General features: G+C 37.0%; 1 protein-coding gene across 3 annotated transcripts in view; it reads left to right on the top strand.

Moving 5' to 3' along the window:
* The first annotated feature begins 640 nt into the window (after nucleotides 1-640).
* Nucleotides 641-15,873, top strand: part of TMEM260 (transmembrane protein 260) — a 58,269-nt gene continuing 43,036 nt past the window's right edge. For 2 of the 3 annotated variants that reach the window (XM_006180810.2, XM_032482089.1), the window contains exons 1-3: nucleotides 644-932; nucleotides 5,829-5,860; nucleotides 6,590-6,741. In XM_006180810.2, the coding sequence (XP_006180872.2) occupies nucleotides 773-932; nucleotides 5,829-5,860; nucleotides 6,590-6,741 (344 nt within the window). In that variant the 5' untranslated portion in view covers nucleotides 644-772. Of the gene's footprint in view, nucleotides 933-5,828; nucleotides 5,861-6,589; nucleotides 6,742-15,873 lie in introns of all 3 variants that reach the window. The other variant, XM_032482090.1, reaches the window with a different exon arrangement.

Here is a 15,873-nt window from a genome sequence, read left to right on the forward strand (position 1 = left end):
GTTGCAGCTAACTGGGAAGTGCAGTGTCTCCGTTTCATTCTTGCTGTGTGGTCAAAGCTCCACCGAAATACCCCTCTTCATTAAAGTGGGGGACAACTTTATCACGGTATGAATTATATACAGAAACTCAAGTTTCTCAATTTGTCTCTCGAGTTTTCCTCATGCTACAAGAGAAAAAAATAGACCAACTAGCTTATTTTCATCTCTCTGAAAATAACTCAGAGAATTAACAATTAGCACACGGGCTTATAACTACTCGTAGTAGACTGAAGTGCGTCCTGGCTGCTTCAGCACCCACCGTGCGCTCACGTCCCCTCAGGCTCGCGGTCTGAGGCCCGCGTGCAGTTCCACCCCACACCGCAGGGGACGGTCGCGGCCCTTCCTCGCGCCCGCTTTGCGATCCCGCTCCCGTCTCTGTCAGACCCGACCAAGTCGCGGGGAAGCGGGTAGGGAAACCATAGAGACGGCGGGCCGGTGTCCAGGCTTGCATTCTTAAGAGAAGGCTGTCCCTTGTGCTGCGTCAGGGAAAGCACGTTAAGGTTCTGGAAACCCCGGCGCACCGCCACCAGAAGGCTGCCCGGACCTGGCTCCGGCGAGGCTGGACGCTTCCTCCCCCCCGCACCGGCGCAGACAGGCGTGGCCCCGCCCTCCCGGGCCCGACCCGGAAGCCTCCGCGGCCGCCTCGCGCCGCGCTCGCTTCTCGGCCCGGGATTCCGTGCCGCCCCGAGTCGTGGGGCCCGCCGCGTCCTCCTTCCTCTGCCCCCTCTGGCCCATGGGTCTCCATGGCGACGGCGGGGGCCCGGCCCGGAGGCAGGCAGCCCGAGTCGGGCCGCGGCGCTCCGGGGGCCTTCGCGGCGGCGTCGCCGTGTTCGCCGCTGTGGCCGCGGTGTTCACCCTCACGCTGCCCCCCTCGGTGCCGGGGGGCGACTCGGGTAAAGTACTTTCAGGTCGTCCTTTCTGCCCCGTCTGGTCCGCACTGTCTTCTCTAGGTCTGGTCAGTAGGCCCCCTCCATCCGCCCGCCGGCATGGTTTTTGCAGGCAGGGTTTGCAGTCACAGCCAACTTCTGTTTCCATCCCTGTAATTTTCCTTTAATTCTGGTCTCTTTAGCGCACAGGCTTTCGAGGCGGATCTGGTTGGTTTCACCTGTTGGGACATACCCACCTCTCCACTTCTCCAGATCATTTTTCTGAATTTGAGTTTTTGCTTTCCCTTCCTTTTTAGTCCACAGATGTAGCTTACTGAGTCCTTAAAGTCGTGTTCCAGCCAAAGGGATAACAGGAGTGGTGAACAAGGGTGGAGAGGGTTGTAATGCGGGCAGAGACAATACACAGACTGCTGAATAAACAACTACATGTTAAGTGGTGATAAGTTAGTGGAGGCAGAGGAAAATGTGATGGACAGTGGGGTAGGGAATGGCTCCATCGGAATGGCTAGTCGGGAAAGGCTTCTGAGGAAATGGTATTTTAGTTGAAACCCGAATTTCGAAAAGGAGACAGCCTTGCAGATTATTTTACGGAGAACGCTTGAAAGAGTGGAAGCCGGTTGCGGCTTTAAACAAGCTGCTTCTGTTAAAAAGGAAAGCGTGACTCGGGGACCTTTTAAATCACATGAATAATCGTTATGTATTTGGGATGAGAGACAAGATTCAGGTTTTATTTTAGGATTTGTTTTGCTGCCAGATTTAGTGACCACCCAATAATGCCTACTAACTGATTTTGTCAGAATGGTGCTGTAACTTTGGGTAGTGAATCTGTAGACTGAAAAACACCGAGTGCACTAGTTACTGCATAACAAGATATCCCCAAATTTAGTGGCTTAGAACAACGAACATTATTATCTCATGTTTTCTGTGGATCAGAGATCCTGATGCAGTGTAAGTGGGTGCCTTTAACTCATGACAAGGTTGCTGTCATGGTGTGAGCTGGGGCTTCAGTCCTCTCAAGGTTCAGCTTGGCAGGGATTAGCATCTAAGCCCCATCCACTTCTTGGCCAAATGGGTTTCCCTGTAAGCTGACTTCTGTCAAGAGAAAGAGATGGCACCCCTGCCTGACAACTCTGTCACTTGGTAACCTCATCTTGGAAATGACACACCACTGCCCTGTTTTATTCTTGGAAGTTAGTTTGTCCAGGCCACACTCAAGGGGAGAGGATTACACAGTGAGAATAGTAGGAGTTGGGATATGTTGAGGGCCATTTTCAAGGCTGCCTACCACATTGAGGATCCTTGATGTTCCTTTTACAGGTCATTACCTTTATTCTTTCAGGTCCTATTGCGCAAAAAGGAGCAATGTTTCATTAACATAGTGGGGAATAGAGTTACCATGTTGCCAAGGCTTATATTAAATGGTAGAAATAACTAGTGTGAGAGTTTTGACATTACTGAGATCATTACTCAGAACTGGGTAGTTCTGTACCTTTCAAAACAAAACAAAACAAAACATTGACGGTTATTTACCATGGTTGTTAGAGCCTGAAGGATGGGGTTGCAATGAATAACACTGAACACTTACTTTGTGCCAGGCACTGTTCCAAGTACTTTTTGTGAATTGTCATTTTAATTCTCCCAGCTACTACCTTGTGAGGTAGGTATTGTCAGTTTCTTTATTTTATAGATGACAAAACTAAGGTTAAGCTGTGTCCAGAATCACAGCTGGAAAGTAGGGGCAGTCAAGGAGAGAACCCAAGTAGGTTGACTTTAGAACATGCTCTATCAACTTGTGCTGTAAATTCTTTATTAAATCTGTCATCACATATTTAGTGATAAGGCCTACTTAAAATGTGTTGTTTTTGCCTTATTTTTATTAATGCTGTCTTCTATTTTTTCTCCCAAAATAAACACCTATTCACTTTGAGTTACCAGGCTTTTTGGGTGTTCTGACTTGTTTGGTTTGACACTAAATGGTGGTTGCTTCTAATATTTATATATTTTCCAAGTGTTGCCAGTAAAACTCGTATAATCACATCTTTGATAATTTTGTTTATATGTTGAATGTACTGTTCTCTTTGAATTTTGTGTTTATGGAATGTATTTTCTTACCAATAAATAGAACACATCTCAAAACCAACATAAAGCATGTATTCTTCTTCCTGATAAGTCTTAAATTATACTCCATAAATCTATCACATGTGGCCTTGCCAAAAATTATTTTGCGTTGCTTGATACACATAGTTGATTTATGGGCAGGAGCGCTACTGGTCCTTTAGAGGAAAGCGTAGGAATCTAGCCTTCACTTCTGTTTGGTATTTTGGGAAAAATAAATTTGCTTCTATGTGTTTATATATTTTTAAGATACTGTCTTGAACATACTTGATGTATGACAGTATAATTGTATAATTAATATAAAAAGTGTAGTACAGAGGGAGCTGGGTTTTGTAAAGATGAAGCATCTGCTGACAGCTCTGAGCTTGCCACCCATTTGTGACCCAAATGGAAAAGCTGTGGTTCTCAAATTTGCATGTACTTGAGAGTTGCCTGGGGAGCTTAGGCCCGATGCCAGAGGGTTTAGCATAGGGAGTTTTGTGGTATGGTCAAAGAATCTTCTTTTTTTAAAGGCATCCAGGTAATTCTGATGCAGGTTGTAGTAGGACTTACATTGGAGGAATCCCTCTTATAAAGAGTTGGGGGAAAGCCAGGACCCAGGAGGCTCTTTTTTTTTTTTTTCAACTATTTTCTTTTTATCATACTCAATTTTAAGAGTAGTGTCTCCCTTTAGCTTTTTATCAAGGATACATTCATAGACTTTGAATAGTAGCATTTTTTCTATTTAGATTTTAGTTGAACATTTGACACATGTTGGTGATAGAGGTTTGTCACATTCAGATTCATCTTTCTGCCAACAGAACTCCAGCAAAGAATAGCAGCACATTGACTTTTCAATGGTAAAAAGAAGTTAGAGAAAATAGGATGTTTTTCGTAATGTTAAATGTAATTCTAAATACATTTTAAATGGAGGAGAATGAATAGTGACCTCGCAAATTTGAACTTAACTGCTTCATCGTATCTACAGAAATACAAGAACAAAAAACTGATTAAAACCGTTTGGGATGGAAGACGTGATAGCAGACCCATTCTAGAGTAAAACTATAAAACAGTTTTGGTAACAGTAGTTACAAAGGAAACAGTTATTTTAAACATTTTTAAACCATAAATAATTTATATAAGCTACAAAAAGTACCTTTGGCTTGTAAGATGTTCTTGAATATCTGCAGAAAACTTTAAAGATGTCCTTCAGTAAGTGACTTAACTAAGCAGCATCTGTCTTTGGTGCCTTTGCGGGATTTCCATGGAGCAAGCGGTCATTCATCCTGAGAAGGGGCCATCTAAGTAGCAAGGATGACAACGTGATGGGTCTTTTCATCAACCTCCATGTGCAGGTTTTGAATGAGATTCTCTGTGTGGCAAGAGGAGGGAGAGGCGCTGATGTCTTGACAGTACCCTGAAATGGGTAGGATAATATGTTCAACTTAGTAGAAAAGACAAATGAAAACAACTAACAGAATATAAGGCAACCTAAGTGCTAAATAGGTTCGAGCGGGTTCTATGGAGGAGGAAGAAGTGATTAATTCTGATGGGACAGGATGGGGATGGGTATGTGTAAGGAAAGGTGTCACTGAGAAGGTTAAATTGAACCAGGGCTTGAAGGACTTATGAGGAGATGCTTGGTGAGAAAATGAGAGATGAGAAGTGCAAAGAGGACTGTTTCAGAAGAACAGCGGGTAGTCAGGTGTGACTAAGCTGAGCATAGGTTTCACGGACAAAAACCTTGGAAAGGGACCTCGAAGCCATGGAGGGCTGGCATGTCATGCTGAGGAATCAACTTTGTTCAGTCCGCAGAGAGCAGCTGTGGAGGATTTTTCCACTAAGGAAACAGTCTGACCTTTGGCGGGTGGGGGTGGCAGTAGTAAGTGACTTCAGTAGGCAGACGGATTGAAGTAGAAGATTGGTCAAACTTGCTACAGCCCAGGCCAGGGAGGGGAAAGGTCTGAACTGTGGCCAGGGCAGTAGAGATAAAGAGTATTGATATCCACTGAAGGATAGAAAATGGACATTAATACATTTACCAATAGATAATAGTAAATTTCATAAATCATCAGTTAATATTGATTCTTACATTGTACTGCATTAAGTTGTATAGGGATGAGAGCACAAAGCCTGTGCTTTGTTTTAACAAATAGGCACTGAATTACTACATCACAGTTTTAGAAATAATCGCTAATGATGAGGAATTATAAAGAACTATGTAAATGATGTGATGACTTAATGGTTTGAAAAAATGTACTGTGGTAGTCAGAACTTACCAAAATCACTTGGAGTTAATAAGCATTTGGCAGTTGTTTAGAGATATCCAATATAATCAATGTAGGCAAAGTATCCAAATGCCAGTTTGGGGCAGAATGGCACATTTTATAGACTGTTCAAGTCTCTGATGTCTGCACCTTTTACATGTCACAAAGTTGCATCATTACGGACAGTTCTGTACTTAATTCTCAAGGGGTAATACAGTATTTTACACTAATGTTCTGTAAGGGTTTTTATGTATTTGCAAGTGTATACAACTTTCAAGAGGGAAGATAAGCATTTTTAAAAACTAGGATTCACCTATATTTCCACTGACCAGTTATTAAAAACTATCAGAGATAGTTTGTTCAAGAAGACCTAAGGGAGAAAATATTCTGAGACTATTTCATGCTGTTAAATCTCTACAGATTTATAGTTTTATCCAGTCAAATTAATGCAAAACCCCAATGCAAGCATTTGGATTTTGAAAACTTCGGAGGAGTGTCATTTTCTAATAGTAATTATTGGTTTTACATTATTTTTTCACAGGGGAACTGATCACAGCCGCACATGAGCTTGGAGTAAGTATTAGTTTTATTGTTTAATCAATGCTCTCATTAACAGTTTTAGGAATTAAGAAAGTTTAATTAAGCATGGAGTAAAGTAGATTAATTTATTTTCAAACCCCAGTTTTTAGTAACTTATAAGTACCGTACGTGACAATTTACTTTAAGTTTTAAATCCAATTAAACTAAATTATAAAGCAAAGCCTTTACTATATATACAGTAGCTGGCTTATTATCACCCCAAATTTTGTATAAGCTATGGAGAATGAAATAAATCGGGTTAACAGTTTTAATAAGTTTATTATTTAATAAACTTTATTATGGTGCATGATCGCTTTAGGCAAGACCTTAGGACTGTCAGCATGGTGGTAATCCGATAGCAGTGTGGTCTTTCAACTTTCTAACCAGTACGATATTTCAGAACCTGCCTTTTTTCAATAGCCTTTTAAATGACCCTAATGTACTGTGAACCCAGAGAACAAACTGCTTAAGAACTGACAATGAAATATGTCACCCTTTCTCTAGGTGACACACCATGTGATAGACGCTGTCAAATCCACTAAAGAAAATATTTATTTGTATTGGCACAAGAGGATTACAATAGAAAAACCACTATTCAAACATTTAGTCATTGTCTCTTAATCTTTATACTTGCCCGAGAAAAGGGCTACTTTTCAATTAAAGCCAGTGTGACTCTTCCTTTACTAGATGAAAATCTTCTAACTGTTGCTAATTTTCCCTTAGGTTGCCCATCCTCCTGGCTATCCTTTGTTCACTCTGGTGGCTAAACTGGCAATTATACTGTTTCCTTTTGGTTCAGTTGCCTACCGAGTCAATCTTCTGTGTGGCTTATTTGGAGCAGTAGCTGCATCACTCCTTTTTTTCACCGTTTTCAGGTAAAGTAGTTGATTAATTAAAATTAATTTTGACTAATTGGAGATGGAGTTTTCTTATGACTGAAGTACATACGTTAAAAAAAAAAGAATTTTGTTGCTTGAATGGTTTCCTTCATCACTCCTGTGATTTCACTTTCTTAATTTACAGTAATTTCATATGCATTTGACCCCTCAAATGATTACACAGTTGGTTCTGCTTCATACAATGGAGAGAGGGTGTCACCAGTTCATTATCACAATTCTCTGGTTAGGCAGAACTAATAAGGTTTGTCATTTTATGAAGATGCAGATGGGCCAGTTTAATTCAACAACATGAAGTTCATCTTTTAGTAAATGGTAAATATCATTTAATTACTCACAGTATTGCTGATGGGCAGCTGCCTGTCAGGTCCAGAGCTAATAACTAATTATATTGTATTCTAAATATGCACATGTTGTATATGTTTTGAAATGAGGCTATTAACTAAGGAAATCAGTTTGGGCTGTGGTTTTAGTAAGGTTTCAGTTTGTTCCTTTATAGCTATAGGGAAGATAGGCAAGTTAGACCCCACTTGCTTTATGATGGAAGGCTTTCCTAGTTTGGAAGCCTACCCTGCTTTTAAAAAAATGGGTCATTAGTTTGGGATATTGGTAAACTCATTTGTCTTTGTTTGGGTCCTTTAATATTAACTTAGCCTAACCTATGCCTAAACGGATTAGAGTGAAAAAATACAAATTATACTTCCTGCAAAGGGAAAACCAAGTTAAAACATTCCTTTCAAAAACTATTGCAGATTTTATTATAAAAACAAATAATTTTGTATGTAAATATCATATAATTTGAACAAACAATTTCAGATGTCATTTTTAGAGACTGATGTTTCTATTTACGCTTGTCAGATTACTGCCCTTCTACTAAATTCTTTCTAAATTGTCTTTTGATTATTTGTAGAAAGGTAAAAGTTAACATAATTATGACTAAAGCTTACTTTTAAATCTACTTGTGGAAAGCTTTCAAATTCAAATGTTTTAATTGTTGATCATTTACTGAATTTTTATCTATATCATTTAATCTGTTTTTATTTCAGTGTTACAGTTTTCAGTGATAGCCAAATCTTCAAGTACACAATGTTTAAAATAATATTTCTACTTGGACTGATTAGTATTATGAATGCTTTCTTTTCCTAAGTGATTAGAATAATCATTATTAGAATTGTTTCTTCCAATCCTTTATAATTAAGGCTCTGTTATTTCCGTTGAGAGAAAAACTCATCTTTTTTCATTTTCAAGTATCTAGGTTGAAATTTAGAACTTACCTGTTCTGTATTAAATGTATGAGTCACTAATTTTCACAAGGCATTTAAGACAAAGATATTTTAAAGAAAACTAATACTTGTATTTATTTTGCTAGTTCATCTGTATTTTAGATTATTTCTACAACGTATGCATATATTTAAATGCTGTAGTTCTTATACATAGCTCTTAAGTAAAGTGATTTGTTTTCTAAAACTTTTCCATGTTTTTCAGTATATTAATTGTTGGTGCCCTTCCACGTAAAAACCACTGTAAAAATCAAATATAAAAATCTTTATCTTTTCAGAAGCCAAATAGTTTGCATCCAGCAATTTTCCTTTAAGTTGTCCACATTTTAAAATAGCTTTTTATTAATTATGCTTGATTATAATGGGCTTTAGATTAGCACACAAGCCAGTGACTCTTTTCTTTTAACATACAGTCTTAGTGATAAATACATGTACTTGCTGACATATGTTTTAAATAAAAAACTCTTAATACGTCTAAACTGGATATTTGCGTGGTTTTAGGAATCTGGGACTCTGGAAAAGTTGCTTTCTTTCCAGAAAGGGACTTGATAGCATTATCTCTTACATGCATTTTAATATGGAAATACATCATTATTTTGAACACAAATAATTGACAAGGTACACGTCCTTTGGGAACAACCTAGTTCAAGTGGCAAATCTGTTTTGTCAAACAATAGCCACCCTTCAGGAAAGAGCAAGCCATCTCTATGGTAATAGGACTAACAGTAGCCTATTGATCGAGTGGAAGAAGACATTATACAATGTCAGCTGGCTTGTTACAATTTCATTTGTCGTATGACCTGAACTTAACCTTTAAAACCTTTCTTCTGTGAATATAAACCCAACAGCAGGATGCGGTTTTTGTGCAGCCATTACAGTGACAGCTTTTTCCCAGTCCCCGTGTACAGTAAATGTATTCCTTTACAGGTGGACTCCCTCACCAGAACTCGTTTAGGAGACATTTCACCACTTTATTCATTTACCAGCCAAGTCATCACTCCATTTTGTTGTTGAATATTGAAGGGTTTTTATCCAGGAAACAGTTGTATTCTTTCTTCCCTCCCATCACTTAAGAGAACATTACTGTACATCGAGGATTAGTGCTGACTGGTGTGCCGGAAATTAATTCTTTTAACGGGTTTAGGTTTTTTTCAGGTAATTGTTCACATGGCATTCACTATATTTAGCTCTTGGGGTGGACATAAAGACCTTCTGTACCTTTTAAACAAAGATTGTATTTCAAAAGCAAATTTCTGTTTAAATATGTTGATGTAAAAAGCTCCATTTTTTTCAGTAAACATGACTTAGATTGAAAGAACAATTTATTCGTTGCTTCCAATTACTATGTAATTTTTGCTTTTCTTGCATCTTTCTCCTGCTTTTAAAAGCCTTTAAGATGTCATTAACACTGTATTTTTTGTCAGTCTTTCCTAATGGTTGGCAAGAACTCTTTTCTGTTTGCTTTGCTCTGATGTAGAAAGCATATGAGTAAAACTGCACATTGAAAGCTGTGTCACTGTAGTTTATTAAATTAAAAATAGTAAGAATGTGGCAGTTGTTTCTACATGTATTTATTTGAGTATTGTCCCCTTCAGGGGTATTCTAAAGCATGCATTATGTTAAGGGAGTTTAATACATTTCGTTTATAGGAAACAGTGTTTGTTTTATTAATGTTGTACATCTGTGCATTTAAGACTGGAACTGAGATTTTCTCTTTTAAGGCCATTAAAGTAAATGATTTTGCAGTTTGATAGGATGATATTTAAAGTGTCTTATTTGAAATTCACAAATATTAATATAAAATTTTTAAAGTCATAGGTACTGTAAATCACTAATATGAACATCATTTCGCATTACTTAGTACTTGAATTTCAGACTTATTTTCTAGGAAACATCAAGCTAGGTCCTATATACTTAGTAAGGAAGGAGTACTGAAATCACTGCATTAACATCACTGTGCTTACATGGTGTCACTGAAAGGGAATGCAGTCTATTGATAGCATCATATAAAAATTCTTTACCTAGGGGAACATTTAAATCGCTTATGATCTCAGGTGAGGTTATATCTGTATCGTGTGTATGTCAGTAGTTATGGGGCAGGGAATATATTCATAACAGGCTTGAGAGTCAGCATAGGCTTTTCAAACTAAACTATTAAGGGCCAAATGGAACTAGAGAAGAATTCATTTAGCAATATTTGTTGCACACTCATGAATCAAAAGTAAAATTCTTATAATCAAAATTCAGTGCTTATTTTAAAGAAAGACAAAGTCACTAATTATTAAATAAGCAGTTTTTCAAGTATTTTTCCTAAACGGCACTGTTAGGAAACTTGCATTAAAAAACTTTCTAACACCATTAACATTGTACAATAAGTCAGATCTCAATGTCAAGCAGGTTCCCTGGAATATACGACTATTAATAATAATTAAAAGTATCTTGAAACTATGCCTGCTTACTGCAAAGAACTTACAGCCAATTTCAGTAAAATTTAAATATCTCCTGGTAGATTATTTTGTGCCAGTATTTTATTTATGGGGCATTTTATTTTTTATAAGTTATACATTTCTAAACATTCTGCCGCTGCTAAAGATTAATTTGATGAAACTTTTGGAACAGGAATACTTGAGTCTGAACACTGTGTCTGCTATTCTTAGAGCCTCAGCTAAGATTCCATTCAATAAAGAACTGAAAATTAAAATGCCATACCTTAGAGAATGTAGAATCTCCTGCTTAAGGGACATTTGGATTTTCCAGCTCAAAGAGTATTTTAGATTATTGCCAGAGAGAATAATGCGAAGCTCTCCCTAATTTCAGAGGTAACTATGCCTAAGTAACAAATAGTCACCAAGTTTTTGTAGTTGAAGAAGAATGGAAAGTACTGGAGCATTAATTTCCATTCAGGAGAATATCTGGCTTGATCCCTAGTTAATTGATCATATATTTCTCTCATACTTGTATTAAAATTGCATTGACTCAGACGGGTTAAGCATATTAAGAGCTCAGTTCATTTGCATTTTCTTATAAGGAGAGGGACATATTAGGCTCAAATAGTGGCACTTCATTTCGAAGGGGAAAAAAAAGCAGGGCAAAAACTCTTTTTTTAAGACTGTAGAGTCTTTTCTGACAGCTAGTCAGAGTTAGAATTAGTTCAAGGAAATGTTAATAACGCACTGCCTGGACTAATCCCTTTGATATCACCAGGTATCCTCCTGTTCATGGGTTAATTGCTTTAAAAGCGAAGGCAATATTCTGAGCGGTGGGCCGCTTCACCTTTTCACAGCTGTTACCATTGAGTGACAACTAAATCCCATGTGTAAGATGAGGAAGAGCTCAATCTCCAATTGGGAGAAAATTTATGTAAACCACAATCCCTTCAGAATGTGCGGAAGTCATAGACTTTCTTGATTTACTCTGCTTTTCCCAGAAAGCTCTATTGTTCACTTTCCTAAGTCCCATCAACCCTTTGTAGCAGAATATCACAGCGGCAGCAGATAGCTTGAAATATATAAATGCTATCATAGCTCTGATTAATAGCAGTGCTTATGAGTCAAGTCTGATAACAGTGCAGCTCTCCACTCAATTTCAGATACTGCTAATGGAATCTGTCTTCTCCAATTGTAATATGAGAAGGCCTAATTTGCCATGGAGCTTGGAGCTGTCACCAGTAGGGGATTGTGGGGTCAGATGGGAGCTGCCAGGTTTTTGCCCTGCAGCTTGTATCTCTCACTTTGAATAGAGCAGCCCCCTGCCTGCCAGTTAGCTGATAGGCCGCCGTGGGGTTTATGCCACTGTATACAATGGGAAAGGGCTACATAGGCTGACTTTATAATTGTGAAGCTAGCTCATATTTCCACAGCTACTGTGCTGCATAATTTCTAATAAGTGGTTTTAACAAATGTCAGATTATGAAAAGTTTCCTCAATTACAAAAACTTATAAAACATTTAAATTGCTAAATCTGTTTCCTGCGGAGATTTTGACACTGGAACTAGTCATCAGTCATTATGGATATAATAATAAATGCATATATTTCTTAAAGTTACAAATAAAATTACAAATCATAACTCATACAGATTTGCTGCTTTAAAAAGCCATAAAAAATAGAAAACAGTCTTAACGAATTCAAATATTAAGATATACTCCATAATTTTGCATAATAAGACTACTTTATATTAAATCTCTATTGTTTAGTAAGTTGGTTAGTGTTACTGATGAAAGTAGTTTAATCCCCTCATTCTGTTGATTTTAGTTATTTGGATCTTTTAAGTTTACTTCATTACCTTTAGTATCTTAACATTTTAAAAATTAAGCAGCATCTTCTAAGTTTTCAGTTAAAAAGGACTTTGAGAATAATATGCTGGAATAGGCTTTGAACCAGTTTCAGTTTTGCTGTTGAAATACAAAATACACTATCGAGATTGAGTGATAAGCTAATCTTGAGGCCTTGTGTGTTTTTAAACATTTCAAGCAAAACTGACAAAAATCTGTAATTTGGGAGTTATTTTAAGCGAGGTTGTGCCTTAAGAAGATATTGCCTCCCGTTGTGCAAGTTATTTGGAAAACTATGGAAACTTGGTAAAATGTAAAGCAAATGATGGTGATTCCTTTAATGCTCCATTCAGCGTTTTTATTTTAGATATTCAGATATAAGTTGATGAGTTAAAATGAACTGTGCTAAGCCTTGAATAGCTTCGTCATCTATTGGTTAGTGCATACATTTAAATTCTAATGGAAATTGTGTGATTATATTTTATTTAGGAAATTATTCGTAATCTTACTCCCTTCATTTAACTTGTGCTTTTTTCCTTTTTGAAGGCTTTTCCATTTTCTCCCTAATTTTAGTTAGTGGCTTTAAATCAAGAATGATACTTTGTACTTTTCCTTTCAGTGTACTGTTAGTTGATATTTACGTAGCTGAAAATTCAGGGTAGAACAGTTTTTTTTCTTTTTGGTAGAATCCCATGAAATAGAACAGGCCTTGGTAGGATTTTACCTGGAGTGAAAGTAAATTTTTATAAAATATGGGGAAAGGAGCTTATTTGCAAGTTTATTAAAGATGGAAATATTTCACATTGTTTTAGGTGCAGTGGTGGTGGCTTCGGAGATAGAACTTTAATATACTACTATGTCCTAAATTACTGATTTATGTTCATTAGATCTAAGCTTGAAAATGACAAGAAAAGATTTAGATTCTACTGCTTTCCGCATGCCCACTGACTATAATTTGCCCACAGAGTACTTGGCACATATTAGATGCTCAAGACATGTTTACTGAGTATTGAGTGAACTGCCACTGGATGAGAGAGGTTTGACTGAAAACTGAAACTGAAAACCTTCTTCTCAGTGGCTCAGCTTCCCAGTTTGATCATCTCTGGGTACACTGAAGAGAGGAATATATGGGTGTTGACTTTGTGAATGGGAGCAAGAAGGTAACATTTATGTAATCTTCATGAACAAGACCCAAAAGATAAGAACTTGGGAGGATGGGGGTGGTAGATTTGCCATTCATGGTATCCTGCTTTGCCATATTTCGTCTTTGTGACCCATTGCCTTTTTTTAAGTCGTCAATATGGGTTGACACTAATAGTACTTTATTTCACAAACATGCTCAGATGCTGCATTTGGCCTTTCTACTTGATTCTACTTACTTCAAGTAGGAGTTTTCAATATAGAAGGAGGGTAGTGTTCCCTCCATGTTGGGTTCTTTGCATACAAGTAACACTGAAGACAAATACATTCATGAATTTTATGAGGCACAGTCAAATGTGTGTTCTGAAAGAATTTCAGGTTTCTGTTATTTGCCTTTTGATTGAGGGTTAGACAAACATGTGACTACACATGAAAATCAAATACCGTGTAGCAGAAAGAAAAATATACCTTATCATCAATAGCAAACTTGTGTCAATGGTGCAAATTGTAACCTCCTGGTTTATCCATTGTGTCAACAGATGAATAGTATTCCATCAGTGAGAAAACTACTGCACAGTCAGGTACCTTTCTTAGGAATCTTCTCTGGGTCTCATAGAAGTCTGAGCCTCACATTTTTAGGATGCTCTTAAAAGCATCACATATTCCTTACCCTAGCGGAAAATTTCCAGCACTTGCATTTTCTGGATGAAATTTTACATACTTGACTACCTTTCCCATACTCTCTCTCATACTCCTGGTATGTCTTTCTTCATTGACTGACCACTGTGCTCTCCTGGAATGTGAACTATGTGGTTTTAGTTTTAGCCTGAATAAAAAGCAATTAGGAGTTTATTTACTGCAAATGTACTGCAAAATATATTTTATATATAACATTTATATAATATATGTATTTATATAAAATAAAACATACTTCAATGACATTTAGATTATTAGCTATTTTGGATCATCTTATCATTACCTTGTTCTGTTAGTGTGAGACCTTGAAAATTAAGCATGACTCTAATAGTGTAAAAGCATGGTTTTGATTGTTAGTATCGACATGCGACTGTCTTTTGCAATACAGGGGTTGTGTTATTAAAATTTCATGGTGGTGGTGTATGAAGTGTGTGTGCTTCATGTAGCCTCACAAGATGTGATCTTTCCACCAGTCAGGTTAGATTCTAAAAATATGTATTTCACTTGAAGAAATGTCTCCCTTGACCTCCTTCTATGAGGCTCTTAAGAGAATTAGATTGAGAATAGAAACATTTTTTTCTGGTATTATATTTAAATCACATAAGGTGTTCTTAAGTTAAAGTAGAAATAGTTGAGAGTATATAGTAATTTATAAGTGAGTTTTGGTGAAAACAATTGTCACTTTATTAACAACCTCATTTGAATTTATTTTTTTCTCCAGTTAACTATTAGTGTGGTTGAAGTTGGTTCATCAATTTCTGTAGAAAAAAATACATGTTTTAATTTTAATGAGCTAATTTTAAGATGTCACCTTGGCATGTTAAGTGTAAATAAATTTAATTCCTTCATTGCTTTTTTTAAAAAAATAAAAATTATGTAAGCATATTTATTCAAAAGAATGAAGTGAAAATGGAAAGTAGGACTCCTTGATTGCCAAAGAAAACATAACGATGTTTTTGATTATGTCATTTTTCTTTGAAAAAAAATCATCGGACTTAGTCTCCAGGTAGATGACAACTGTTTCGTCTTATTTGAGAGGTACTTAACGTTTATACTCCATCTGTGCATTTCACTTTATGGATGATACCAAACGGCTTGTTTTGTGGGCTCAGGACAACAATTTCGTTTAAAACTCATGTTTAAATCACAATATCAAATTAGATATTCCTTCCATGTATTTTTAAAAGAAATATTGCTTAGCCAGAAATTTAGACTACCAATTCATTTACTAGTATTTATGCACAGTGTTTCACTCTACGTACAAAATCTAACTCTGCCAAAAAAAATTACAAATATATGTTGTATACTTCTCAAAAAAAAAAAAAATTTGAGAGTGTAGAGTGTGAGGGAGGTTAGAATTATTCCCCAAAAGAGTTAGATTACAACTAACTTGTCTAATAACCCACTTTGGGGAGCCCTTCATTGAGGGGGATCATAATTAGTCAAACTCATTAGGCAACAAAGGCCCCGGCAATCAAAACAGATGATGGATTATTCGGAGGCTTTAGGAATTCAGTAGATTCAGAGGATTCATAGAACTCATACCTTTTTTAAAAGCTGATAGACAGATAATAACAGTGCTTGCTACTCATCTCATTTGCTTAGCAAGTTTAAGACCAGTTTCACCTTCAGACATATTTGTCAGTGTGATTTTTGCAGCATCACTTAGATAAGTCTTTTGCACATCTGATGTCTTTTTCTATCTCAAATTCTCATTGGCTTAT

The sequence above is a fragment of the Camelus ferus genome, chromosome 6 (assembly GCF_009834535.1).
Source record: "Camelus ferus isolate YT-003-E chromosome 6, BCGSAC_Cfer_1.0, whole genome shotgun sequence".
Taxonomy (NCBI): Eukaryota; Metazoa; Chordata; class Mammalia; order Artiodactyla; family Camelidae; genus Camelus; species Camelus ferus.